The following is a 27,671-nucleotide window of genomic DNA, read 5'->3' as shown; positions in this document are numbered from 1 at the left end:
GAGATATTTAGAATCCAAAAGAAATTTTAAAAAATTGAATATAACTGCTGACCATCCAGAGAGAGAGAACTAAACACAGGAGGTATGTTTTTCAAGGCAGTCATAGTCAAGTGACTTGCCCAGGGTCTTACAGCTAGCAAGTAAGTATTTGAAGCTGGATTTGAACTCTGGTCTTCCTGACTCCAAGGCCACTGCTCTATCCACTGTGCCACCCAGCTGCCCCTGGGAGATATGTATTTTAATTGGGCACTTAACTTGTTTTATCATAATACAGTTATATTATGGTAGGTAAGATACCATAATCCCTAGGATGCATCTTTTTTCTATACCTATATGCCTATGAAGAATAATATTCCTGTTAAAACTTCCATTAAAATCCTGTGCTACAGTAAGGTGATTCCTCATTGTGGTGTGGTACTGACCCTTGTCCTTAAAGGCTCTGCCTGCCAAGCTCAGGGTCTGACAGGTCCTTACAAGTATGAGACACTACTACAGAGGGCAAATGACTTACCCAGGATCAGACAGCTACTGAGTATCTAAGGCCAGATTGGGATTTGGGTCTTCCTGACTCAGTGCTCTGTGCTCTGGGCACTATGGTATCCCCCCCTAGCAAAGGCAAAAGGATCCCTGGAAAATTTGATTCTGTCCAAATGGCTTCTTTAGCTCTCTAGAATGACTCAGGTCACCATCCTTAATATTGGCAAACCTTTCCTTGTTGGCAGTTCCCAAATGCAGTGCCTTTTGACAGTGGTGTCTTTGACCTTCCTTCTTGGGACTTCACATTGTTCTCTTCTATTCCATCGGAACATGAACCTGGAAGCAAAGATGAATGTTGTAAGTTGTCTTTTTGGAAAAATGCAGCAGGCCTGGGGACCAGATCACAGAGGATGGACCAAGCCAAGTATCTAGAGCCTTTAAGTGGAGAAGGTACACATGTGGGCGTGACACACACCTAGACTGAACTCCAGGAGCGGGAGTTCCTTGGAGTGGGTACTCTCCGTTGATACAGGTCACAGCCTTTCTCTGACGGTGCATTTCTCAGTGAGCCTGCCGAATGTATTGTGCTCCAACTGCAGGCTGAGCTCCTAGAAAGCAGGCTCTCACTTGGTTTTCCTCTTGGTGCCCCAGTGCTTACCATAAATGTCCAGACTGCTGAGGGGGTGGGGACAGCTAGAGGTTGAGGAGAAGGTATTTCTGGAGGGATTGATTCATGGTAGAAAGTAGACAGGCAGAAATGAGGCAAGTGCCCAAGAGCAGATTGAATGCAAACATTAGCTTCTTAGGAAGCAGTGGGAAAGAGAAGTGAGACTTTAAATTTTTGAGTCAGGCTAACTCATTTGAGCTTTTGCAAATTTTCTTCTTTGGGAATTATGGGAAGATGATGGTTTATTAGGACCAATAGAAGTTCAGTTCCTCTTCCCCAACAATGCTTCAGTAAAGTTCTCAAAATGCATGGGAAACAAAAGCAATAAACCAAGGAGAATCAGCTGCAAAATCCTTCATCCAGTCAAGGACTGTACAAAAAGACTTCTAGAATGCTCTAGAGAAATACAATGAAGATAAACTGAGGTAGGCAGAAAATGAAGTACAAAGTAGCCCATTCTCAATGGAGATGGGGCCAGGTCTGTACCCAAGAAAATCTCATCCTCATCTGTTACAGGTCAAGTGAGCATCCAGTTGGCCTGTTTTCAAGAAATGAACCCTTTACCCCACCCAGCATCTAGGTAGCCTGGGTCTCAACCACAGCAGAAGCAGAGTCTAACCGTTCCTTTTAAAGGCAGGTCCTAGTCTTGGCCACTGAACTCAGAACCAAACAGGGCCTACCCCAACCATCTAGGAGCTTGAGAGTAGTGTTTGGCCCAAATAGAAACTCCCAATCTGGAAACCAAGGCTAAAGATATCAGTTTTTAAAAAATGCTGAACACAATGAAAAAATTCCTTATCCTAAAAAAAACTCAAGAGATGAACTCCAAAGAAGAAAATAATATGCCACAAGTCAAAGTAGAGCCTCAGAGAGAAAAAAGATGCCTTAAACACAAGGACTAGAAGTGAAACTGAGAGAAATAAAATGAGAGGTGAAATGGAATAGCCAGGGAGGAGAAAATGGCAAGGACAATCAATGCCTTAGGATAGAGAGTGATACATCTCATCCAAGAATTGAAAGTTGGGATGGATCTAACAGAAAGCAGTGAGTCCATGAGACAGCAAGAAATATTAAAATCAAAAGATTTGAAAAAAAGCAACAGAAGAGACATAAGGTAACTAATATATATGTACACACAAATATATATTATATTTTGTAAATATTTATGTAAACTAACCTAGAAAATAGGTCAAAGAGAGATAATCTAAGAATCACAGAACTACCTGAAACTAAGGATAAAAAGGAAAAAGAAAATCATTGGAAGGGGGACTGTGGAAAATAAAATAAATGAAAGAATAAAATAAATGAATGATTGGGAGGGGGGCAAGATGAAGATAAGAAGGACAAGGTAGCATTATCATGTCATTTATAGATCATGAGCATTAAGCAAACTTCTCTCATCACTTTTTTTCATCATCATCAAGAGAAAGGAGGCAAAGATAGGAAAAATACAAGAGGACATGATGAAGGAAGACATAACAGTTATAACTCTGAACATGAATAGGATGAACTCCCCTATAAAGAGGAAGATCACAGCAGAATAGATTAGAAGGCAGAATCCAACAATATATTGATTTAAAGGAAACATAAAGATTCACATATATTTAAAATAAGAGGCTGAAGAAGAAGCTATTATGCTTCAGGTGAATTTAAACAAAGCAGATGCAGCAATCATGATTTCACACAAAACTACCATAAAAATAGACTCAGTAAAAAGAGATACAGAATAATTATTCTATCATTAAAGGCACTACAGATAATGAATAAATGTCAATACTATATGTACCCATATCAACCAAAATGATTAAAGGAAAAATTCATAGAGAAATAGAGAGTAAAACTATAATAGTGAGTGACTTCTGCGCATCCCTTTCAGACTTTGGAAAAATTAGAGATGATCCATATCTAATAGAATAATGAATGGAAGCAGAATAGAATTTACATATGTGTCATCCATGTGTGGTACCTTTGTATTAGGGAATCAAAACTTCACACACAAATGCAAAAGAGTAGAAATATTAAATAGAGCCTTTATTGACCACAAGATGGTAAAATTTTATTCAGTTGAGGGCCTTTGAAAAATTGTTAAAAATACCTGGAGACCAAGTAATAAACTTAAAGAATTAGTGGACAAAATCATAACAAAATCTCAAAATCAAACAAATCATAGAACTTATAGACAATTTAGTCAAAGAGAATGACAATAATGAGACAACATGCGACAATCTGTGGGGTACAGCTAAAGCTGTCCTAAGTAGAAAAGCTACATCTTTCAACACTTTCATTAATAAAAGAAAGAATAAACCAATGAATTGGGCATGCTACTAAAAACTAAAAAAAAAATCAGGCCACCTCAATTTAACAACCAAATAGAAGCCCTGAAAGTTAAAGAAGGGATTAATAAAATTGAAAGCATATACACCTCAAGGATGCCATCAATAAGAAAAAAGTCCCCCCAAATATTTATAGTAATACTTTTTGTGATAGCTAAGAATTGGAAGCAAAGTAGATGCCCATCAATTGGAGAATGGCAAAACAAATTATGGTATGTGAATGTAATGAAATCTTACTGTGCATAAGAAACGATGTGTCTGATGAATACAGACGAGCATAGGAACATATATAATGAACCAATGCAGAGTGAAGTAAACAGAGCCAAGAAAATAACCTATGCAACTACAGTACATAAATGAATGCACACAAGTGGAAAGAACAATGACATACCAAAAGATCAAAAATAAAATTATAAATATCAAGTAGACTTGAATGAAGAGAGATGAGAAGACACCCCTTGGTGGAGGGGGGAGGTCCACAGGGGTTACAAATGGCACATGTTTTCACACTTTTTTAGTGTATGAATCAGTTGTACCAACTCTTTTTTTTTTGCTCTAAAAATACTACCTGTCAGATGAGATGACTCTCCAGGAGGAAAAGGAGAAATGATAATTGAGATGGATAAAAATTTTTTTTTTAAATTGAAAGCACAAAACAAACACTGAATCTGTAAATACAACTAAGACCTGTTTCTTTGAAGAAACTAGGAAAATAGTTAATTTGTTTTTCAAAAGAGAGAAAAACCAAACTGTTCTTAACAAAAATGAAAAGGAATTAAAAAGAAAGGAAACGATCAGAAATTATACCAACAAAACTGATAACGTAGATGTTCCTTCCCCTGTCCCCTGTCTTTGAATGAATGACACTGGCCTTCTTCCTATTTGTTCTATTAACAAGATACTCCAGCTTTTGCTGTTTTCTCTGGCCATTTCCTCTTCTCCACTCATGTCTACCACCTGGCTTCACTTGTTTCCCTCAAATCCACACTAACAACACCCCCTGCCCAACACCCCCACTCCCCCCCCCCACCGCTGGCCACAGGAAGCCTTGCCCAATCCCTCCTAGTTTTGGTGCCTCCCCTCATATTTGTTTGCTCGTTTTCTCCCTCATTAGATTATGAGCTCCTCTAGGGCAGAGACTGTCCTTTGTATTTCTTTGTATCTCTGCACTTAGCATAGAGTCTAGTTAAATGCTTACTGACTGACTAGATAACTTACAAAAATATAAAATGACCAGAATAACAAAATAGATTATTTACATAACCTAGCATCAGAAAAAAATAAGCCATAAGTGTGCTCCTGGAAGTGGTGGGTGGGAACAGGAAAAGATGGATTTACAGGTGAATTAAATTATCTATTTAAAGAAAAATTAATTCTGGTTTTTAATTTTTTAAACCATGTGCAAAAATAGGAAAGAGACCCTTCCTAGTGCATTTCTATGATAAAAATATGGTCTTGAAATCTAGACAAGGGTGGAACAAAGCATAAAACTATAGATCAGATTTCCTAATGAACATTGATGTAAAATATTAAATAAAATATTAACAGTCTACAGCAACATATTAAAATTATTATACACTATGACTAGGTTGGATTTATACCAGTAAGCAGGGTTGGTTTAATATATGAAAAACAATATAGACCATATTAATAAAAAATTAAACTAGATGATTCAATAAATCAATGTTAAAAAGACTTTTGACAAAATCCCCCACCAAATCTACCACCAAACTCCAGAAAGCATAGGAACAAATGGGCTTTTGTTTAACATGGTAAGCAATAGCTATTTAAAGCCTGAGGAAAACATTATATGTTCTGGAAAAAAAAAACATTAAATGCCTTTACAGTAAGATTAGGGATTTTTTTTAAAGGATGCCTATTGTCACAACTACTATTTAATATTCATACATCTAGAAATGCTATCTGTAGAAATAATATAAGAAAAAGAAATTAAGCAAATAAAATAGGCATAAACAATACAAAACTTATGCTTTTTGCAGATATTATTGATTTAGCTCAAGAACCTTAAAGTCAACTAAAATTTAATAAGAAATAATTAAGCTTCAGGGTATAAAACAAACCCATAAAATAATCAGTGTGTCTATATAATTACTAACAAAACCTAGCAGGAAGCTGTAGAAAGAGAAATTGATTCAGACTAACTGAAGAATACATGAAATCCTTAAGTTTGCCTACCAAGATACACATGGGCACTCCAAGAATGTGACTACAAAACATTCTTTATAGAAATAATGATTGACTTAAATAATTGGAAAATATTAATTCATGGATAAGTTGTGCTAATATGATAAAAATTATGATGCTGTCTAAATTAATTTATTCAGTGCCACCCCAATCCAACTACCAAAGGATTATTTTATAGGACTAGAAAAATAATAGCAAAACTCTTCTTGTAGAACAAAAGGTCAAGAATTTCAAGAGAAAGAATGAAAAAAATATTGAAAAACAAGAGAGGCTAGAAATAACAGATCTTAAAGATGTTAAAATAGCAATCATCAAAATGATTTGGAATGTAAAAAAATCCCCCAATTGTTCCTCAATGGAGCAGATGAAGTCCACATTATACAGAAGCAAATGAATACAGTAGCCTAGTGTTTGATGAACCCAGAGACCCTAATTAGTGTGGCAAGGATTAATCATTTGATAAAAACTGCTGGAAAAACTGCAAAACAAACTGGTAGAAACTAGGTCTAGACCAGCAGCTGACATTATATGCCAAGAAAAGCTCCAAATAGATATATGATTTAGACATAAAAGGTGATATCATAAATAATTAGAGGGGGAAAGAGTCCATGGCCAAAAAGGGATCAGATAAAATAAATAATTTTGATCATATGAAATTTGTAAACTTTGTCACAAACAAAACCAACGTAGTTAAAATTAGAAGGGAAACAAGTGACTGAAAAAAATGTGCATTGTTTTGCTAATAAAGATTTCATATCCAAGACACATAAGCAACTCCTTCAAATTTATGAGAATAACAGTCATTCTTTGATAGTTAAGTGATCAAAGGATATGACCTGACAATTTTGAAAGTCAGACAGTAATCCCACTATAAGTTTAAACCTTAAAGAGATGAAAGAAAGAGGAAAAGTATCCATATATACAAATTATTTATAGCAGCTCTTTTTGTAGTGACAAAGAGCTGTTGGGGAATGGCTAAACAGATTCTGGTATACGAATGCAATGGAATCTTATTGTGCTATAAGAAATGATGACCTGGATCGATTCAGAGAAACCTGAGAAGACTAAAGAATTGGAATAACTTACACAATCACAATAGCATTGTAACTACAAATAACTTTGAGAGAATTGAGGTCTGATGAATGCAATAGCCACCTATAATGCCAGAAGGCTGATCATGAAGATTACTGCCCACCTCTTGACAGATGTGATGGACTCAAGATGAGGAAAAAGACATACATTTTTGGACCCAATGTGGGAATTTGTTTTACTTGACTATGTATTGTTTACAAAATATTTTTGGATTTGCTTATGGAGGAGGGCAGGGAGGATTGGGTTAGTCTAGCAATAAACAAACAAAAAGTCATTGGGGCATGTTTTATTTTAATGGAGAGAAAAGAACAGAAAGGCATCCAGGTAAGCAGGACAGCTTTGAAAGCTATAGGTTGATTTTTTTTTATATTCTTAAAAAGAAATTATGTACAAAATAGAGATCTGAAGTTTCATATTCAATCCTTTTTTCTGTTCTACTATGTATAGGTAAAGGCCTATTCTATTTGATGTTTGTTCAAGATAAAAATTTTTAAAAATCATTAAAAACTCCCTTTCCCCCCTCAGAGTGAAATGATAACATACTGGGGCTACCCCAGTGAAGACTACGAGGTCATGACTGAAGATGGTTACATCCTAGGGGTTTATAGGATTCCTTATGGAAAAAATCATACAAACAATTCAGGTAGGACTTAATTCAAAATGAGAGACGGTCTCAGACCTAAAGTACTTACCTTTCAAAAGGAAAAAAAAATCAGGTGAGGACAAGGATTTTGAAGTAAAATAAATGTGAAAGCCCATTAATCTTCCACATATCTAAATGGAAAAGGAAGAGTCATTTAGCACTAGCCTCTTGTCCCTAGAGCAGCTTAATCGGGATAGTTAACACATTGCGGCCAGTAGTGCACTGTTCAATCTGTCCTTTCCCCAGGTCACTTGCTTCCTAAGTGCAGATCTTTCAGATGCCTTTTTCCTTTGTCTTCACTATCACCTTTATTACCATGACATTGGGTAAGGCAGTGCTATGAGAAGTCTGCTCCTCTCCTTCTTGCTCCTGCTCCTACTTAGAGCCTCAGTAATGAAAGAAGATGCTACTGGAGACTAGCATCAAGAATCCCGCTGGCCATCTTCCCTGACCTCTTTCCCAGACTTCTTTCTTTTGTTCTGGATTTGGTTCCTCTTTGGATGTAAACTCTTTCAAATAATGAGACACCTTGACTGCTGCCATTAAAATGCACAGAGAACTAAGCTGTAATAGGGTACATGAAATATATCGTCAAACCAGTGTATAGGGTAGTGGTGGTGTTGTTCAGTCATTCAGTTGTGTCCAACTCTGTGACCCCATGGATCACAGCATGCCAGACCTTCTGTCCTCCACTGTCTCTCAAAGTCTGTCTAAGTTCATGTCCATTGTTTCCCTGGCACTATCTATACATTTTATTCTCTGCTGTCCCTTTTTCCTTCTGCCTTCAATCTTTCCCAACATCAGGGTCTTTTCCAATCAGTTCTATCTTCTCATGTAGCCAAAATATTTAAGCTTCAGCTTCAGTATTTGACCAGTCTTGAGTTAATTTCTTTAAGTGTTGATTGATTTGACCTCCTTGCTGTCCAAGGAACTCTCAAAAGTCTTCTTAGTGACACAATTTGAAAGTGTCAGTTCTGTGGTACTCAGCTTTCCTTATAGTCCAACTCTCACAGCCATAAATTGGTATTAGAAAAACCATAGCTCTGACTACATGGACCTTTGTTGGTGAGCTGATGCCTCTGTTGTTTAGATACAAGGTATAGGAGGCTTGATAGATGGCAGGAGAAGTGGGCTTAGTTTCTCTGAAGGGGTCTGGTAGAGGCAAATAGAGGCAGATGAAAGCTTAAGGCTTTGGTAAAAGGATCAGTTAATATAGGGGAATGAGGGTCTAGGTCCATATAGGAAAATAGAGCCCCAGAGATTAGAAAAGACAGAGAAGAATCAGTGGGTCAATAAGAGTGCTGCAGTTGTGAAGACTCACTGACCAGTGGCCAAAGGTTTTGGGATTTCTAGCCTCCTTGGGAAATCACTGCTTCATCAATACTGATACTAAAGCCACTCACATTTTCTACATCCGCAGAGACATGACCACAGAGCCCAGGACCTGATGATTGGTTGGTTGACTTAGAATTTCTTAGGTCCTTGTGATTTTGAACTTGACCTGTAGAATTCTAGTTAAATTTCAAGCCAGCAGACAAGTCCTTTGGTCCTGACCCAACCTTCCCAACTGTATTGTTAAGGAGAAATGTGCAGCCACTTTAACTATTTTCAGGATCAGATCACACAGAATAATGAATGTGCACACACCAGATTAAAATCAGTATGACATCTATTTTGCACACAAGGACAATATAAAGCAGGATTAAAGAAATATAGAAACATACATATAAAGATAAAGCCTAACAGACTAATAGATATATTTACATACATCACCAAATCAGGGTAGCACCTAAATCTGGGTCATGCAGTTGGGGAGTCCCAAATCGGCCTCCAGAGTCCTAGATGGGAAAATGCCCCAGGTAGTGTATCCACTCCATGGGTGAACACCGAAGAGCAGCATGATCTCTCCAGGTTATATCCAGTTTTAGACAAAAAAAGGCATTGGGCCAATTAATTGACTTGTCACCAGAGCCTTATGTAACTTAGAGTAACTAACTGCACTGGATGTGTTGCAGCTCTGGACCGGGCCAGAGTGCAAAGGAGCAAAACATCCGTGACTGATATGGCAAAACATCTGTGTTCAAAAGGACACAGGATGGATTCCATTTGTTCCTGTAAGGGCACCAACACTTCTAGGAAGAGGAATCAGGTTGAACTTTTAGTCCTGGGAACCAGGGCAAGGTGTTTTAGTCCTGGGAACTTGGCCCCGTTCCAAGGAGAAAGAGCAACATGTATTCGTGTAGCCTTATAAAGGTACAGGGAAGAGCTTTAATATTTCAGTAACCTTTCACAAACTTCATGGCAGTGCCTCTGTGGGAATTCCAAAAGGTGGCTTGTAGAGCTCAGAGATGTGTAGATCATGCCTGCTTGTGCACAAGACTAGGACAGAGATACTGGGCTCAGCTTGGCAAAGGCCAGATTGCCTTAGAAATGTAGTCAACATATTTAACTCGAAGAGAGCACAGAAGTATGGTATTTGACCTTTCCCTGTCCAAAAGGAATGGCTCTAACTTGATAATAACTCCAATTTGTATTCTCATCCCGAGGTTCCGCATTCCTAACATCTTATATCACTGTTTCAGGCTACATTTTAATCTTCTGTGATTTGCCTTTACTTACTTTAACCTGCTGTGACATATCGTTGTTTAAAACCCAATCTGGGGACTCAGGATGAGATTCCTACCCATCTCCAGAGAGAGAATTAAAGCACATTGTTTTTTCTACTTTTTTTTTTTTGCTTTTTGTTTCCAGCGTATCATTCAGAATATTAATGCATTTATATGGATAAAAGTCCGTTGTAAACCTTAAAGTGATCAACTGTTATTAATATTAAATTATGAAATGTAACATACTCTGATAATGAATCGATGCCCAGATGTAGAAACGGCTGACCCCGGGACCCTCATCCACACTGCAGAGTCTGCTGCTAGAGCAGATGCCTAACCCTCCTCTTTTGCTGAGTTTCTGGGGCTGATTCTGGCTTTCAGCTGTGTTGGGTCTTTAGGGAGTTCTTAAGGACTGGCAGCATCATTTAGAACATATCCCTTGTGAGAAAAATGCCTGGAGCTTCAACAACTGAGTTTTGCAACATAAGAATTTGCACATTAGTAACTGCCTCTAAGTAATGCTGAACTAAGCCACAGACTCCCAGAAATTTAGGTTTGCAAGGTTGGTCCCATCAGTTTGGGACCTTGCTATAGCTTGCGCCTTATTTAGAACTAGCTGTAGTTTCTTTTTTCATCTTAATGAGACAGAGCCTAATTGTTTGATTGCCTCACTGAAATAATTCTTAGATCTCTTTGAATGACCTGTACAAAATAGCTCTGAAATGCTTGACAACTTTGATTTTTGCCAAACACATTCGCCTTTTTCATAACAAGCCCAAGCATTTAGCTTCTTAGATTTCACTCAATTCTGAGTTTCAGACGAGGTTTTCTGTCCCGATATTGTCCACTTTTTGAAGCTGTCTCCATGTTTTCCTTTCAGCTCAGAGGCCTGTGGTATTTTTACAGCATGGCTTGCTGACATCAGCCAGTAGCTGGATCTCAAACCTGCCCAGCAACAGTTTAGCTTTCCTTCTGGCAGACGCTGGCTGTGACGTGTGGCTGGGCAACAGCCGAGGAAACACCTGGTCCAGGAGACACTCCTTCTTATCCGTGGATTCAGACCTGTTTTGGGCTTTCAGGTACGCAATTGGGAAATTAGGGCCAGATTGCCTCAGAAATGTAGTTAACATTTTTAACTTTAAGAGAGCACAGAAGTATGGTATTTGATCTTTCCCTGTCTGAAAGGAACAGCTCTAATTTGCTAATATCTACAATTTGTATTCTCCTCCTGAGGTTCGGCACTCCTAACATTTTCACCCACCGTGATTTGCCTTTTAAAAATCCAATCTGGGGTCTCAGGATGAGAAATCCTATCCACCTCCAGAGAGAGAATTAAAGCACGTTGTTTTTCACTTTATTTCTCTTGCTTTTTGTCTTTGTTTTGCAACATGACTAATGTTTTATATGACTTTGCATGTGGAATGGGTATTATACTGCTTGTTTTCTGTACGGCTCAGGGAGAGGTTGGAGGGAGAGAGGGAATTTGGAGCTCAAAATCTTAAAAAAGAATGTTTAAAAAAAACCCAATCTAAACTGGTCAGTGAGCTCTCTGTTCTGTTTCTTTGGTCTCTTCAGAAAACTCCCTTTTCTGTTCCTCATTATAATTGTTCCACTTTTGTGTTCAGAATTCCTTTCTTGAGTCCTGGGCTCTCTTCCGTCATATAATTTTGTGCCTGTCATCTTTCCTCTGAACACTCTGAAACTGGCATCTCAAAAGATGGTGCACCCCAGACTGCCCTGCATCCCCTTTTTTCTCTGTTACAATATCTGACCTGAGATGATCACTGCTCCCCCAAAGCTCCCAATACACTTTTTTTTAAAAAATTTAATTAATTTATTTAGCATATTTAGTTTTCAGCATTGGTTTTCACAAGAGTTTGAATTACAAATTTTCTTCCCATTTTTACCCTCCCCCCACCCACTCCAAGATGGCGTATATTCTGGTTGCCCTGTTCCCCAGTCAGCCCTCCCTTCTGTCACCCCACTCCACTCCCATCCCCTTTTCCCTTCCTTTCTTGTAGGGCAAGCTAAATTTCTACTCCCCATTGCCTGTGTATCTTATTTTCTAGTTGCATGCAAAAAACTTTTTTTTTGTTTTTGAACGTCTGTTTTTATAAAAAATTTTGAGTTCCAAATTCTCCCCCCTCCTCCCTTCCCACCCACCTTCCCCAAGAAGTCAAGCAATTCAACATAGGCCACATGTGTATCATTATGTATAACCCTTCCACAATACTCATGTTGTGAAAGACTAACTATATTTCGCTCCCTCCCAACCCCTCCCCCTTTATTGAATTTTCTCCCCTGACCCTGTCCGCTTTTGAAAGTGTTTGTTTTTGATTACCTCCACCCCCATCTGCCCTCCCCTCCATCATCCCCCTTTTTTTATATTCTTCCCTCTTCTTTCCTGTGGGGTAAGATACCCAATTGGGTATGTATGGTATTCCCTCCTCAGGCCAAATCTGATGAGAGCAACATTCACTCATTTCCCCCTCACCTGCCCTCTCCCCTCCTCCCACAGAACTGCTTCCTCTTGCCACCTTTATGCGAGGTAATCCACCCCATTCCATTTCTCCCTATCTCCCTCTCCCAATATGTTCCTCTCTCATCCCTTAATTTGATTTTATTTCTTTTAGATATCTTCCCTTCATCTTCAACCCACCCTGTGTCTGCTCTCTCTCTCTCTCTCTCTCTCTCTCTGTGTGTATATATATATATATATATATATATATATATATATATGTATACACATAGATATATGCATACATACACATTCACTTATATATATACATAAACATATATGCATATTCCCTTCAGCTACCCTAATACTGAGGTCTCATGAATCATACATGTTATCTTTCCATGTAGGAATATAAACAAAACAGTTCAACTTTTGTAAGTCCCTTGCAATTTCTTTTTCTTGTTCTTTTTCTTGATTACCTTTTCATGTTTCTCTTGATTCTTGTGTTTGAAAGTCAAATTTTCTATTCAGTTCTGGTCTTTTCACTGAGAAATCTTGAAAGTCCTCTATTTTATTAAAATCTATATTTTGCCTTGGAGCATGATACTCAGGTAGGTGATTCTAGGTTTTAATTCTAGCTCCATTGACCTCCGGAATATCGTATTCCAAGCCCTTCGATCTCTTAATGTAGAAGCTGCCAGATCTTGGGTTATTCTGATTGGGTTTCCACAATACTCAATTTGTTTCTTTCTGGCTCCTTGCAGTATTTTCTCCTTGGTCTGGGAGCTCTGGAATTTGGCAACAATATTCCTAGGAGATTTCTTTTGGGGATCTATTTGAGGAGGTGATCGATGGATTCTTTCAATTTTTATTTTGCCTGGTGGCTCTAGAATATCAGGGCAGTTCTCCTTGATAATTTCTTGAAAGATGATATCTAGGCTCTTTTTTTGATCATGGTTTCCAGGTAGTCCAATAATTTTAAAATTATCTCTCCTGGATCTATTTTCCAGGTCAGTGGTTTTTCCAATGAGATATTTGACATTGTCTTCCATTTTTTCATTCCTTTGGTTCTGTTTTAGAATATCTTGATTTCTCATAAAGTCACTAGCTTCCACTTGCTCCAATCTAATTTTTAAAGTAGTATTTTCTTCAGTGCTCTTTTGGACCTCCTTTTCCATTTGGCTAATTCTACCTTTCAAGGTATTCTTCTCCTCATTGGCTTTTTGGAGCTCTTTTGCCATTTGAGTTAATCTATTTTTTAAGGTGTTGTTTTCTTCAGTGTATTTTTCGGTATTTTTTGGGGTCTCCTTTAGCAAGTCACCGAGTTGTTTTTCATGGTTTTCTTGCATCCTTCTCATTTCTCTTCCCAATTTTTCCTCTACTTCTCTAACTTGCTTTTCCAAATCCTTTTTGAGCTCTTCCATGGCCTGAGACCAGTTCATGTTTTTCTTGGAGGTTTCTGTTGTAGGCTCTTTGACTTTGTTAACTTCTTCTGTCTGTATGTTTTGGTCTTCTTTGTCACCAAAGAAAGAATCCAAAGTCTGAGACTGAATCTGGGTGCGTTTTCGCTGCCTGGCCATATTCCCAACCAACTAACTTGACCCTTGAGTTTTTCAGCGGGGTATGACTGCTTGTAGACTAAAGAGTTCTATGTTCCATGTTTGGGGGGGATGTGCCAGCTCTGCCACACCAGCACTGCTCCTTCCCCAAGAACCCCCAACCCGGACTGGGCTTAGATCTTCAGCAGGCTGTGCACTCCTGCTCTGATCTGCCACTTAATTCCTCCCACCAGGTGGGCCTGGGGCCGGAAGCAACAACAGCTGTAGCTGCCCCACCTCTGCTGCCCCCGGGGCTGGAAGCTGAACCACGAACTCCTTCCACTCCTGCAGCTTTTCCCACTAACCTTCTCCGCTGTCTTTGGTGTTTGTGGGTTGAGAAGTCTGGTAACTGCCACAGCTCACTGATTCAGGGTGCTAGGGCCCGCTCCGCCCGCCTCCTGGTCTGGTTGGTCCGTGGGATGCGGGGCTCTGCTCCCCTCCCAGCTCCCAGCTTCCAGCTCCATGTGGTATAGACCTCACCCAGAGACCATCCAGGCTGTCCTGGGCTGGAGCCCTGCTTCCCTCTTCTGTTTTGTGCATTCTGCAGTTCTAGAATTGGTTCCGAGCCATTTTTTATGGGTTTTTGGAGGGACTCGGCAGGGAGGTCATGCTAGTCCCTGCTTTCCAGCCGCCATCTTGGCCCTGCCCCCCTCAGGTCCCAATACATTTAACCCAACAACCAATTCCTCCTTGTGGATGAGAATCAAACCTACGAGTTCCCCTTTTAAGGGATGAAATTGTTGCTAAAACTAGACAAGAGATTATGAGTGGCTCAATTCTTGTCAGAGAGAGCTCCAGCTGATATCCAAGTAATTCGTCTCCCTTTACAAGTAAATTGTACCAGTATTTCAGGCCAGTGATTTGTTTCCCACCCTCTTCATATGTTTTCTGGTGATCCAAATTACACATCAGTGACCCTCTCTCCTCTCCCCCACTCATGTCTCTTCTCTCTCCCCCTGCCCTCCATACACATTCCTATGTACACCCAAATGTTCTCCTCCATGCTTCCTGCCTCTGGGTCCTGTATTTGCCCACATGAGTTTACCTTGTTACCAATCCCACCCAATCCATTATACCTCTCTTCAGATCAGCTATACCCTTCTGAAGCCATCTCCTAGTCCTAGGACCTGTCCCACCAAATCTCCACAACACTTAGGAGGGCAAATTTGCGTTCTTACGTTGGGATGGCCATTTAATCTTTAAAGATTAAAATTTTTTCTGATATTTTAAAATGCCAATAATCCAAGAATAAGAAAGATGTTTATGTAATACGATACCATACTGTATCATAACCATACAATATCTCACATCATATTGTATTATATCATATCTTATCTATTGTATGTTTTTGTTGTTGTAGCCCCTAGGTGGTGTTAGAGACTTGAGTATCGACTCAGAGTTTATTTCTTTAAAGTCTAGAAAATCATTCCGTGAATTCCCACTGTTCTTTCCTTTGAGGTATTTCAGAGACCTTGGTAATGTTGATCATTCACCAAAGTCCATAAAGCTCGGAGCCCTTAGGCTAGAGAAGAAATCTTTGTTTTCCTAGGACACTCTGTCCTACAGTATGCTAGTCACTGTGTTTCCTTTGATCCAAGCCATCTATATAACAGATGGTCAGAATTCAGCAAAAAATTAGCTGATCTTCATCTAGATCAAAATTATCAACGTACAAAGAGAAAATAAAAAAGACAAAAGGAAACTCAAGAAGGTAATCTATGCTGGTTTGTCAGATAAGAGGGAAATAGAGAGTAGATAAATTTACAAGGTCCCAGTAGTAGCATGGGGTAGGCACAGTCAGGAAAGTTCTGTCCAAGCAGACGGTTCCATTTGGTGGTCAGTGAACAAGGAAGGGCCGAGGTGATCATACTCATGGTCAGTCTAGGTGAGCAGCATCCTCTACTGGCAGTCAGCTCCCCCTGTTCACCAGAGAGTCCATACCTTTCCCCCCCCCCCTCACCATAGCACTTCAAAGATCCTGGGCTCCTTTCCCACTTGGATGTTAGGATTTTTCAGCCTGTTCTTAGATTGGAAAAAATAGACTTCCCAGAAGTCCATGAGGCCAATGGAGGACACACACACACACACACACAAACACAGACACACACACACACAGTCATTTGAGCAAGGCAGTAACAAAACTGCCATATGTGTTCCCTTGTATACTTCTTTGTAAGTTACTTCTGTATGTTTAAAGAAATGTCTTTTTTTTTCACTCAACTACCTTCACACCCCTTCCCTGAGTAGAAGCTCTTCCTAACAGCAAATGTGTGTGGTACATGCAGAGCAAAGGTCTACATGGCCCATGCCTGGGAACACTTGTCTCTGGGCTTATTGGGTCCCTCACCTCTCAGTCAAGAGCGAGGAGGAATGTTTCATCAGTATATGTAGCCACTACCTTACATTGCAGCCATATTCTGTACATTTGTCTACAGGCATTTGAGGCCATTTGCTTTAGTTTGGGATTTGGCTCATGGAAATCTCTGATCTTCTCTTCTGTTCTTTTTTAATATGTCAGCTCCTTTCTGTGATGTCTTCCTTAGTGGTCATATGTAGGCTGTTTTTTCCCTCTTCCTTCCTTTCTGGTTAAAGCAAGACTCCATGCCAATATAGTCTTACCATCCCTTGTTAGATATACTCTATTCCTGACAACAAATATATTACTCCTATGTAAAAGGTCTGTTTCACCTACCCAAATCTCCCTTTCTCTTCTGAAACTCTTCCCTTTAATTTATTTTCCAAGACTTCCTATCTTCCAATACTTGATCGAAGTGTGAGGTGATGATGATGCTGGGTTCTCTGCATCAATGGCAATGGATTATGGGCTCTACCCAGCTGCGAAGACTTCAAGTACTGTGACTAGCCTGGCTGGTCATTAGTCTAGGCCACGGTGTAGGAATTCATTAGTAGAAGGTTGGCTTAACAATCTGTTTCATGTATCCTCTGCCTTTTGTGGTCTTCTTTCCATTCATTCCTAATGGCAGAAAAGGCACAGAGGATGCTACAAATCACACCATTCCTACTGGGAGTAATTAAACTTGATATTCTGAAATTGAAATTGTTTTCCAGTGACCTGGGAGTTTGAAACTCTTGGAGGAACTGATCCCCATCCCTATCAGCATTGTTGTGATGAGTAAAATCAGAAAACATAAAGAAGTTGCAACTTCATCTAGAGGGGATAGCTCATGGCCTTTTTTTGGAGAGGTAAAGAGAGGATTTGGTAGCATTCACCTTATTGTATGTTTAGAGACAAAACCAAACCCATTTCATAGCATCTTTGCTTCCTCTTGAGGCAGCAGAAGAAAGAAGTATTAACAGACATCATTCTCAAGATTAATTTAATTTATGCACCAATAACTAGTATCATCTCCCCACTCCCCCCCAAAAAAACTAAGATAAAAAAACCCTTGTAATAACCATAGTCAAAACAAATTTGCACAATGGTCAGGTCCAGAAACATCTATCTCTTTCTGTGTGCATCCCCTCTCTTTGAGGAGACAGGGAACATTATTGGTCCTCTGGTAACATGGTTGGTCATTGCATTGGTCAGAGTTCTTAAGTCTTTCAAAGTCATTTATATTTATGCTCTTGGTGTCTTTGAATTACTGTCTTGGCTGTGCTTACCTTAGTCTCCATCAGTTCATACTACCCAGGATTCTCTAAAATCATCTCTTTGGTCATTTCTTTCTTTTAAAAAAAATTAAATTCATTTTTTGGTTACATTTTGAGTTCCAAACTGTCTCCCTTGCTCCCTCTCCACCTCACACTAGAGAAGGCCACCATTTGACCCAGATCCAATTGCCTGTTCGTATCCTTTGACCATTTATTAATTGGGAAATGACTCATATTCTTATAAATCTGATAAAGTTCTCTATATATTTGGGATATGACACCTTTGTCTAAGAAACCATCTATAAAAATCTTTCCCTAATTTTCTGCTTTCCTTCTAATCTTGGCTTCATTAATTTTATTTATACAAAATCTTTTTAATTCAATGTAATCAAAATTGTTCATTTTATGTCTCACAATGGTCTCTATCTCTTGTTTATTCATAAATTGTTCACTTATCTGTAAGTCTGATAGGTAATGTGTTCCATCTTCAGATTTTCTTGTAATATTTCTCTTTGCATCTAGGTTATGTATCCATTTTGACCTTATCTTGGGAAATGGCATAAGATATTGGTCTATAGCTTTGGTCATTTCTTACAATGCAATAAGTATTCCATTCATGTACCTCAATGTGCTCTGCCATTCCCTATTTAATGGTCACCCTCTTGGATTTTAGGTGCTTGCTTTCTCTCTGCACCCCCCCCCCCGCCATCTTTACCCCTCCTTCATCACCAGAAAGTTTGCTTTGCTTACAGCTGTTCCCTCCCAGGTCTTTATCTTCCTTCACACTCAACTCCCATGTTTCCCTGTGTTGAACTTGATGTAGTTTTACCCCAAACTCTATATACGTGCATATGGAATATTCCTTTGCCCATTTCAGATCTAATGTTCTCCCCACTCCTTCCATGTTTGTATATACGCTAATGTACTCCAGTCATGAGAAATAGCAAGTTCTTCCTCTTTCTTCTTTCTCTTTACACTAGAGTATTCCTTTTTCCCTCCCTTCTCTTTCCTCTCTTAAATTCCTCAAAATACAATTAATCTATTTATAGCTCTTCTATTTTTCTCACTTAACTCCCTAATTACTATTTAAAATATTAAGATTCTGAAGGGACCCTTGTTTCTTCTCCTCTTTTGAGAATGTTAGCATTGCATTATTGTAAAGGTTCTTTCCTATTACTTAGGTTTCTCTTGAATTTTTACATTTGCATTTTATAGTTCCTATTCAGCTCTGGTCTTTTTATCAGCAATGCTTCAAAGTCTTCTATTCCACTAAAAATCCATTTTTTTTTCCTTTAGGATTATACTCAGCTTTGCAGGGCAAGTTATTCTGGGTTGAAAGCCTATCATTTTGCCTTTTGATTTATTCTATTCCAAGATCTCTTGATATATAGTAGAAGCCACTGGGTCTTACGGGAACCTGACTGTGTTTCCTTGGTCCTTGAACAACTTCATTTTGGATGTAGGTGCAGCTTTTTCTCTGACAAGGAAGCTTTGGATCTTAGCTATGACATGCCTAACACTTTTCCCTTTGGGGAGATAATTGGTGGATTCTTGCTGTTTTCACTTATGATTTTTCAAAATATTATTCCCAGGATCTTTTTTAAAAAAATCATGGTTCGAAGGGAGAGTTATTCAGTAGTTTTCAGTATCAGATATCTTACATTTTTTCTATTTTTCAATTTTTAAAAATATTGCTCTAATATTTCATTCTATTCTAGGTTTTCATGGAGTCCATTACTTAGGTAAGGTTTACCATTTTCTCTTCTAGACTATTCTTCTGATTCTTTTCTCCAAAGCTTTAAAAATTGTTTTTAATGTCTTGCTTCATTTCTTCCTACATTTCATATAGTCCTTGTAGAAAATCCAATTTTTTTCCCTTTCTGCTTATAGTTATGAAGGTTAATATTCTCCTTTTTGTGGATCTATCAACAGTAAATTTTATATTGGTCATGATCTTCTTTGGTTTACTCATCTCTTGAGGTGCAATATTAATGTCACTTATTATTGTCAAGGAGGTCCCCAATGAAAACCTGAGGAGGAATACATTGGCTTCCGTATGTTGGTTTTTCTATATTTGCAGTCACACAGCAGACTGAGAGATACCGTGATCTAACATCCAACTGTATTGATTATTTATTGATTTTTAAAAAAGCATTTGATTGAGTAGAACAAGTTTTGGTCTTAACAACTCTCCTCAAATTGCATGCCTCTCATATGGCCAAATAACTAAACATTAGTGACAATTGTGTCTACATAGATGAGGCCTCTACTCAGGAAACATCATGAACTTGAGTGTTTGCTAGAGTCATGGAGACCCTCCTGTGTGGAATCTATACAGAAGGAGAATTCTAGATTGATGACAAGGTTCTAAAAATGCTGTCTTCATAAAATTTTGTGCTAATTGTGTGGAGCTCTAGAACATCAGAAAGCATCCTTAATGAAATCCATAGCTATTTGGAAGGGATTTAACCACCCATAGTGGAAAAACAAAGTGGACAGAAAACACATGGTACAGATTTTCAGCTGAATCAATGTGTCATATTTTCTTTCCTTTGCAGTTTCGATGAAATGGCGACATATGACCTTCCAGCCACAATTGACTTCATTGGGAGGAAAACTGGACAAAAGGAAATGTATTATGTAGGCCATTCCCAAGGCACTACTATTGGTATGCTAGGAATGGATGTTGTATCCCCGGTGTTGGTGACAGAAGTGTTTGATAAGCTCAGGGCCGAGCCAGTGGGTCTCTTTATGAAAGAAGGCCCGGCCTCTTTGAAAGGGTCATAGCTCTTTTCTCTGTGTGGCAGCCCTGAACTGAGCATGGGTGGCCACCATTCCCCAGCTAGTGCCTCTCTCAGTCAGAAGAACATTAATAGTCAGTTTTGCAGGTTGCCCTACCCCATTGATATCAATAATGGTGAATGCCATAGAAACAAGCATTGAATTTTAGAGTTAGGAGGGATCTCAGAGGCCATCTAATCCAACCTATACAGGAAAGGCATCCCTAGTATAATATATAGGACAGATGGTCGTCCGTCGCCCACTGGAAGACCTACATGACCTTATACCTGAGACTCTTATCAATGCCCCTCATTCTTATTTCTAGTCTTAATTATCCAAGGGACTAATTCGATTTAATTTCAACAAAAATACAAGATTAGAATCTTAGTTCTAGACACTTCGCTCAGCAGTAAAGATACAAAGACAATTACTTTTGTCAGAGTTTCTTTCTCCTAAATTTTATAATTCTTTTTATCACTTTACCTCAAGCCTTGTCCCCATTGTTCCAGCCATTTGTCAGTTTCAGAGCCCCAAAAGTGAATGGAAAACCCCAGCCACTTAATGCTGGCAGAAAGCTCGAAGATGGTGTGATCCAGCTTGCTTAGAGGGTGCTAATGCTGTCACAGCCTTATCTGTGCTGAATTCGTTAGCAAACGTGACTGCATGCCCCCTTCTTTTTTAACTATATCCCTGTTTATTCACCATAACAGAGCATCACCCCATTTATCTAGAGGTCCAACTAATGGCTCCTTCAACCATCCGCAATTCAGCCAAGTATTAGGAGTTACCAAAATCTCCTGAAAACCCCCACAAAGTCTCCGTACTGTTTTCTGTAGGAAACCCTAAAAGGTTTTGTTTCTAGGCTTATCACCATATGATTTATAGTCATTCTAAACCCTTGGTCGTCTGATCTCACTGACCATAGCAGATCCAAAAGACCAAGCTAGGAGGAGCAGGGCTTAATGAGTAAGGAGCCCTGAGCACTGACATCTAGCCAGGAAAGGAGGAGGAAAATCAATTGGGAGGCTCGCTCTCCCAGTGGGACTTTTCTATGACTGGCCATCTGACCATTTCTCACTAATCTCTATCTTGTCTCTGTCAGCTTTCATAGCATTTTCCACCTTGCCAAGACTAGCTCAAAGAATCAAAATCTTCTTTGCATTAGCTCCAGTTATCACCATTCGATACACAAAAAGTCCTCTGATTAAAGTGGCACATGCTCTAAGGGCATTGCTCAAGGTATGTGATTCTTTTTACTTGAAAAATTAAATACCCAAAGTCTGAAGTGTTTCCAAGCCAGGGACAGTCACCAACGATCAACAAAACATTATTGATTGGTGGGGTAGCCCACCAGACTTGGAGTTAGAAAGATCTGACTTCAGACTTGTTTCAGACACTTATTAGCTTTGTCACCCTGGCCAAGCCACTTAATTAACTTTGAGATAATCCTCTTAGGTCTGATGTGATAAAGATACAACTGGGGGTTTTCCTACCTAACTGTGATTTTCTAAATATAGGTAATTTAAATTAATTTTACAGGTTATTTATGGCAAACGAGAATTTATGCGTAATACCTTATTTAACAAATTCATTGGCACAAAGCTTTGCAGCATGAAGCATTTGGACTCCGTTTGCCTCAGCTTTTTGCTTTTGCTGTGTGGATGTGATTTCAAGAATTTAAATACGGTGAGTAGGATGATGTGAATGAGGAGAAGTCACTGCGTTTTCTTTTTGGATTTTCTTTTAAAAACTTCATTTTGCTTTAACCCAACAAATCAACTTCCCAATAAACCTCTCTCCATATTCCCTTTCCTTGGGAAAAAAACAGACAAGATTAAAATGAAGCCATCCAATACAGGGATTACAACTATTTCCTACTTGTAGTTGGGTGTTTAGTTCTGGTCATCACATTTTGAAAGCATACGCATCATCTCAGAGGGCAGCCAGCAGGGGGAAGGGCCCCATTGGGCTCACATCATTCGGGATCAGTTGAAGTAACTGGAGTTATTTAGCCTGAAAAAGAGAAGAGTTAGAGGAGGCCTGAGGGTCACATGGAGGCAAACGTAGGTGAACTTGAACAAAAACTTCCTCACAATGAGATGTCTCAAAAGAAAGGGAGTGGGCTACATCAGAAAATAGTGGGCTCTCCGCTGCTCCCTGAGAGTGGATGTTTGCAAGCAGTGCTGGATGACAATTTGTTGGGGATGTTGGACTAGGTGGCTTCCAAGGTCACTCCCAAATGAGATTCTTTGATCTAAATAGAAGTTGCACTTTTTTTTCGGCATTGTTTTGAAGCTGTGCTACCCATCCTTTCTGCCCCAAATCTAGATGCCTTTGAGTGTTGTTTTCTTCTTCAAATGGAGCACTAGGATTCTTAAACCTTTCTGACTCTGTAGCTGAATCCATGTTATACAGCTTAACTTTGTCTTCCCACTCCTATGGTCCAGCCAGATGGGCCACCTTGTTCTTTACCAAAAATGCCTCATCTCTCCTCTGAGCTTTTGCTTAGCCTGTGGCCTTGGGCCTGGGCAGTTCTCCCTCCTCATCTCTGCCTCAGAGTCTCCTTTCAAACTGCTCAAGTGCCAGCCACAATCTAGAGGAATTCTCCCTCATGCCCACTGCCCATCCCTCAAATGGCCTTGGGATCACCAAGCATATCCTTTAATGTGCACCTGTTGTCTCTATAGAGACTAAGCACTCTGAGGGCAGGCCCAGTTTTCTCTTTGTCTTGGTTACTCCAATGCCTAGTCCAGTCCCAGATACATAGTAAGTGTTTAACCAGTGATGGATTGATATGGGCCTAGCAGTGGGATTTATGGGTCAAAGGAGAGGGACATTTTAGTCACTTTCTTTCATGTAATTTCCAATTGCTCTCTCAAGGATACTTAGACCAATTCACAGCCACTTCAGTGGTGGCTTACTGGGCCTGCCTTTCAATAACCCTCTCAGTGTTGACTCTTCCCATCTTTTCTCACCATCTTTGCCAGTTTTGTCAGTTAATTTTCAATCATCCATATGGTCAACTCATATACTCATGACTCTGTGCCCTTTGGCATGTTTTGGAGTTACCAGGAAATGAGTGTTGTACTCAGGGCCTCATTTGATATGCTGAGGTATTAGATCATTTTTTTTTCTCAAAAAATCCTTGTTTCTCAGAAATTGTCTAGCTTAAACGTCACTAAAATGTTTTACAACTTGAAATGGAATTAAATGTAAAAACATTTTCCTTCCAGAGTCGCTTGGATATATATTTGTCACAAAACCCGGCAGGTACTTCGGTTCAGAACATAATACACTGGATCCAGGTAGGATTCTTCCAGGACCTTTGAACACTTCCTTCATTCACACTGAGCTCTCTTCTTGCTGACTTCCTGGGGAATGTGTGTTCCCCAGGAGGAGGAGACATGAGCCTACTTTCTTTCACCTGGCTCTTCATCTTCATCCAGGGCACAGAAGCAATGGGTTTGCCTGGGCCAAGGTCCTCCTGGCATTGTTTTCCGTAACCGGGCCCTTTAAAGAGAAGAGCAATATACCTCTAGCAAGAACTTTCAAGTCATGGCAGATGGTACTTGCTAGCTACTTGTACCCCAGCCCTCATCTTGGTGATAGGCATCCGAGTCACTGTCCTCACAAACAGCTCAAAGCTATTTGTGCTGCTGGGACCCCCAAATCCCTAGAGCCAGGAAGATCCTAGGACATCCTGCCCCTTCTAATCAATGCTGGGTTATGACCAGGGAGTGCTCTTGGGATTGGCCTCATTTAGATTCAACTCAACACAAAGGAACCCATGGGGACAGTTGGTCCTTTTGCCCTTCAGTGTGACTAGAGATCAGAGGGAGCATATGTCAGCCCTGAGCCCGAGCTTGCCTCTTCCCTGAATGCATCCCAAGTGCCCTTGAGTCCCACAGAGTGCAGAGTGTAGTGAGGGCCACAAGGGCTGCTAGCGTACCCCTTGGTAGCATCTGTTTTTGAAATGTCATCAGAGAGAGGATCAGACATTTGGATGATAGTTCATCTCTATAGTGCTTGCTATGTGCTAAGCGTTTTACAGTTATTATCACATTTGATCCACATTTGAACCCGAGAGGGAGGTGCTATTATTATATCCACTTTACAGATGAGGAAACTGAGGCACATAGGGATTGAATACTTGCTCAAGGTCAACAGCTAGTATGTGTCCGAGGGTGGTTTTGAACTCAGGGCTTCCTGTCTCCAGACCCAGTGCTTTATCCATTCTGTCACCTTGTTCCCAGTCTTACTGTGTATGAGAGACTCACCTCCAGGAGCCTCAGTGCCCCCACCTGTCAAATGAGGGGGTTGGATTAGATGGTCTTTTTTCACTCTAAATCTGTGACCATGTCAGCCTTGCAGCTCAATAGACGGAACATGATACCCAACAGTGTGGCCGCCTGGACCTGAGCAGCTGCCTTTGGTTGTTAGATAAAAACCAATTTAGAAAATCCAAATCAACAAAGACAACTTCATAAGGTGGGAAGAAGGGAGATTGAAGGGATGATCTTCTGCAGTGTGAGCCTCTCCCTTGTGGTGGGTGCCAGGCATTCCTGGTCCTGTGGCCCCATGATGATCTGTTTGATTTCATTTTAGGATTATGACTCGGGTGACTTTAGAGCTTTTGACTGGGGAAATCCGGACTTGAACAGAATGCACTTTAACCAGGTAAAGGACCGAAGTACTGGGTGGAGGAGAGAAGGTCTTCCCTGCTGCATAAGAACAGGTTTTGGTGCCACAGAGATCGAGCCTGGGACGTCACCTTAGAATGGGGCAGCATGAGCAAGAGCGTTGCCAGTAGTAGGGAAGGAGCCCTAGTGAGCTCAGTGGGGCTGCTCCTGAGGCAGCCAGTGACTAAGCCTGGCCCACCTCACTGAGGTGGTGTGGTGGCCACGGCCTTTCCTAGGATTACTTAAAAAATCCCCCAAGGCTATTTCTTATTCCATAACTCAGGATGGGGTATTGTGCTTTCCACAATAGGTCATTTACTCAGGTATTCTCAGATGCCTGCTTGGTTCCGGACACTGGGCTTCTGATCCTGTGACCTTGAACAGATGACAAACATCTGGGGGCCTCTACAGTTTCTTAATCCATAAAAGGAAGGTGTGGACCCTATAAACTCCATGCAGTCCCCCTTGAACTCCAGACGTGTGACTGTGTATGTACAATATTATACTAGGTTCAAGGAGGCAAAACATAAGCTCATCATTCATTGCCTTTGAAGACAAGAAATACAACATGAAATGATGAGAATGGAAAGGAGGACATGATAACATAGTACGAGCATGTGCTAGTTTAGTAAGGTCTTCTGGCATGTTATCCTTCATCGTACTCTTTTCAGATTTAATAATTAAGCTCAACAAATTATGGGGAGAGACCTTTTTCAGAGACCTGTTTTCTACATGTTCTAGAGGCTATAGGAGATCATATCACTTTGTGCAGTAGCTTCATCCTTAACATTCTGAGGGTTCTCTCAGTTTCCCAGGACAAGGTAAGATGACTAAGTATTGCCTTCTGCACATAGCGAGAGAGTTCCATAAGTCGAAGGCCTGAGTTAAATCGTTTTCTTTATTCTTTGGCCTGTCACTATGTCTGAATACAGCTCCTTTCATAAGATGCAGGGCCCTCTGCAGAGCTTTGCTTTTGGGTACCTGGTCTTATGACGCTTCCTCCATAAAGAAGGAAATCCTGAAACAAATGAATCCTCCTGAAGTAGACAGTGAACTTGTCTGTGTTGGAGAGGCCCCGGCAGATTGTGCTGGGTCACTGGGCCTACCCAGGCCAGAACTCCATACCTGGCATGATCTGCAAATTCAGGAGGTTGGGCTGTAACTCCAAACTGACTGTGCTTTGACAGCCACTTGTACATATGATCAATCTGGAAAATTCTCCTGTTTCACAAATAATGCTCCATCTTCTCTCTATAGAAAATCCGTACACTTGGGATTAGGACAAAGTATCCAACTCTCCAAGCTCGTGTGTGTGTGTGTGTGTGTGCGTGTGTGTGTGTGTGTGTGTATGTATGTGTGTATATATATAGATATAAGAGTAATCCTCGGCTTTATGTATATATATATATATATATACATATATATATATATATATGTATTTGGATATATATGTATGTACAGGAGTCTAGTTTTGGGCTTTATTTCAAAAGAATGCTTATCTCCGTACCTTCATAACTTTTTACCAATTTTTTTAAGAGAGAGCTCATTAAAATAGATTCTTTTCATCATTTAAAGAACTAGAGACTTCGAATTCATGACTTTCTATGAAATTTTTGTCTGTCTTCATTTTGATTCAGAGTACTCCTCCATTATACACTGTGGCAGACATGCAAGTGCCCACTGCAACCTGGAATGGTGGGCAGGACTTGGTGGCAAACCCGGAAGATATTAAAAATCTACTGCCTCAAATCACAAATCTCATTTACCACAAGACGATTCCATACTACAATCATTTGGATTTCATTTGGGGAATAAATGCACCTTGGACAATTTACTATGGAATCATTGATATGATCAGAAAAACATTCTAAGCTGATCTGACAGGGAGCTCTAAGGGTCTGTTATAGCGCTATTAAAATATAATTTACTTTTTTAGACCAAAGGATCTTGGACCTTTTTTCCCCCTCCTGTAATGTATTAGATATAACATGTTTTGTTGATTCATCTTTTTTTTACATTTATTTTTATTTTGTTTTATTTGGTTGTCTGCATTTATTAATTTTTTAATTAATCGATTAATTATTTAGTTTACAACACTCAGTTCCACAAGTTTTTGAGTACTAAATTTCCTCCCCCCCTCTCTTCCCCACCCCCCAAGACAGCATGTCATCTGATATAGGTGATTCATCTTAATAGTTCTGAAATGACCTCAAGGCATGTAGGGGAGGATTCATAAATTTCTAAAAGTAGGAGGGAGAGTGTCAGCTTAAGTCACAGTCTCCACTCTGTTTCTTGGTAGAGTCCTTTTTATTTCCCCAAAAGTCTGGCAAGAGGGGCAGTGCTGACAGTGGAATCTCCTGAGTGTGGGGTTGAGGGTAAGAATTGGCACCGGAGACACTGGGAGCTACACCAGGCATGGTCAAGTTCTACTCTTGGTTTGGGACACCTGATGTTGTCCATTCCCAATCTGAGTCAATCCAACAAGCATTATTGAGTATCTACTGTGTTCTCAGAATCCCA

General features: G+C 39.8%; 1 protein-coding gene across 1 annotated transcript; it reads left to right on the top strand.

The window, feature by feature from the left end:
- The first annotated feature begins 729 nt into the window (after window positions 1-729).
- LOC118828914 (gastric triacylglycerol lipase-like) lies at window positions 730-27,047 on the top strand. The gene is made up of 9 exons (XM_036735805.1): window positions 730-834; window positions 7,300-7,417; window positions 10,904-11,102; window positions 20,250-20,359; window positions 21,575-21,711; window positions 22,012-22,158; window positions 23,706-23,777; window positions 25,078-25,149; window positions 26,789-27,047. The coding sequence occupies exons 1-9, from the start codon at window positions 730-732 to the stop codon at window positions 27,020-27,022; spliced, it is 1,194 nt and encodes a 397-aa protein (XP_036591700.1). The 3' UTR covers window positions 27,023-27,047.
- Window positions 27,048-27,671: the final 624 nt, after the last annotated feature.

The sequence above is a fragment of the Trichosurus vulpecula genome, chromosome 8, assembly GCF_011100635.1.
Source record: "Trichosurus vulpecula isolate mTriVul1 chromosome 8, mTriVul1.pri, whole genome shotgun sequence".
NCBI classification, from domain to species: domain Eukaryota; kingdom Metazoa; phylum Chordata; class Mammalia; order Diprotodontia; family Phalangeridae; genus Trichosurus; species Trichosurus vulpecula.
This window is presented reverse-complemented; position numbering and strand designations above follow the sequence as displayed.

Bases quoted from the DNA above. Each gene is read 5' to 3' on its own strand.
- LOC118828914 (XM_036735805.1), top strand. From the start codon at position 730: ATGCAGTGCCTTTTGACAGTGGTGTCTTTGACCTTCCTTCTTGGGACT. The intron at 22,159-23,705 runs GTGAGTAGGATG...TTTTCCTTCCAG, and splicing joins ATTTCAAGAATTTAAATACG to AGTCGCTTGGATATATATTT. The intron at 25,150-26,788 runs GTAAAGGACCGA...ATTTTGATTCAG, and splicing joins ACAGAATGCACTTTAACCAG to AGTACTCCTCCATTATACAC.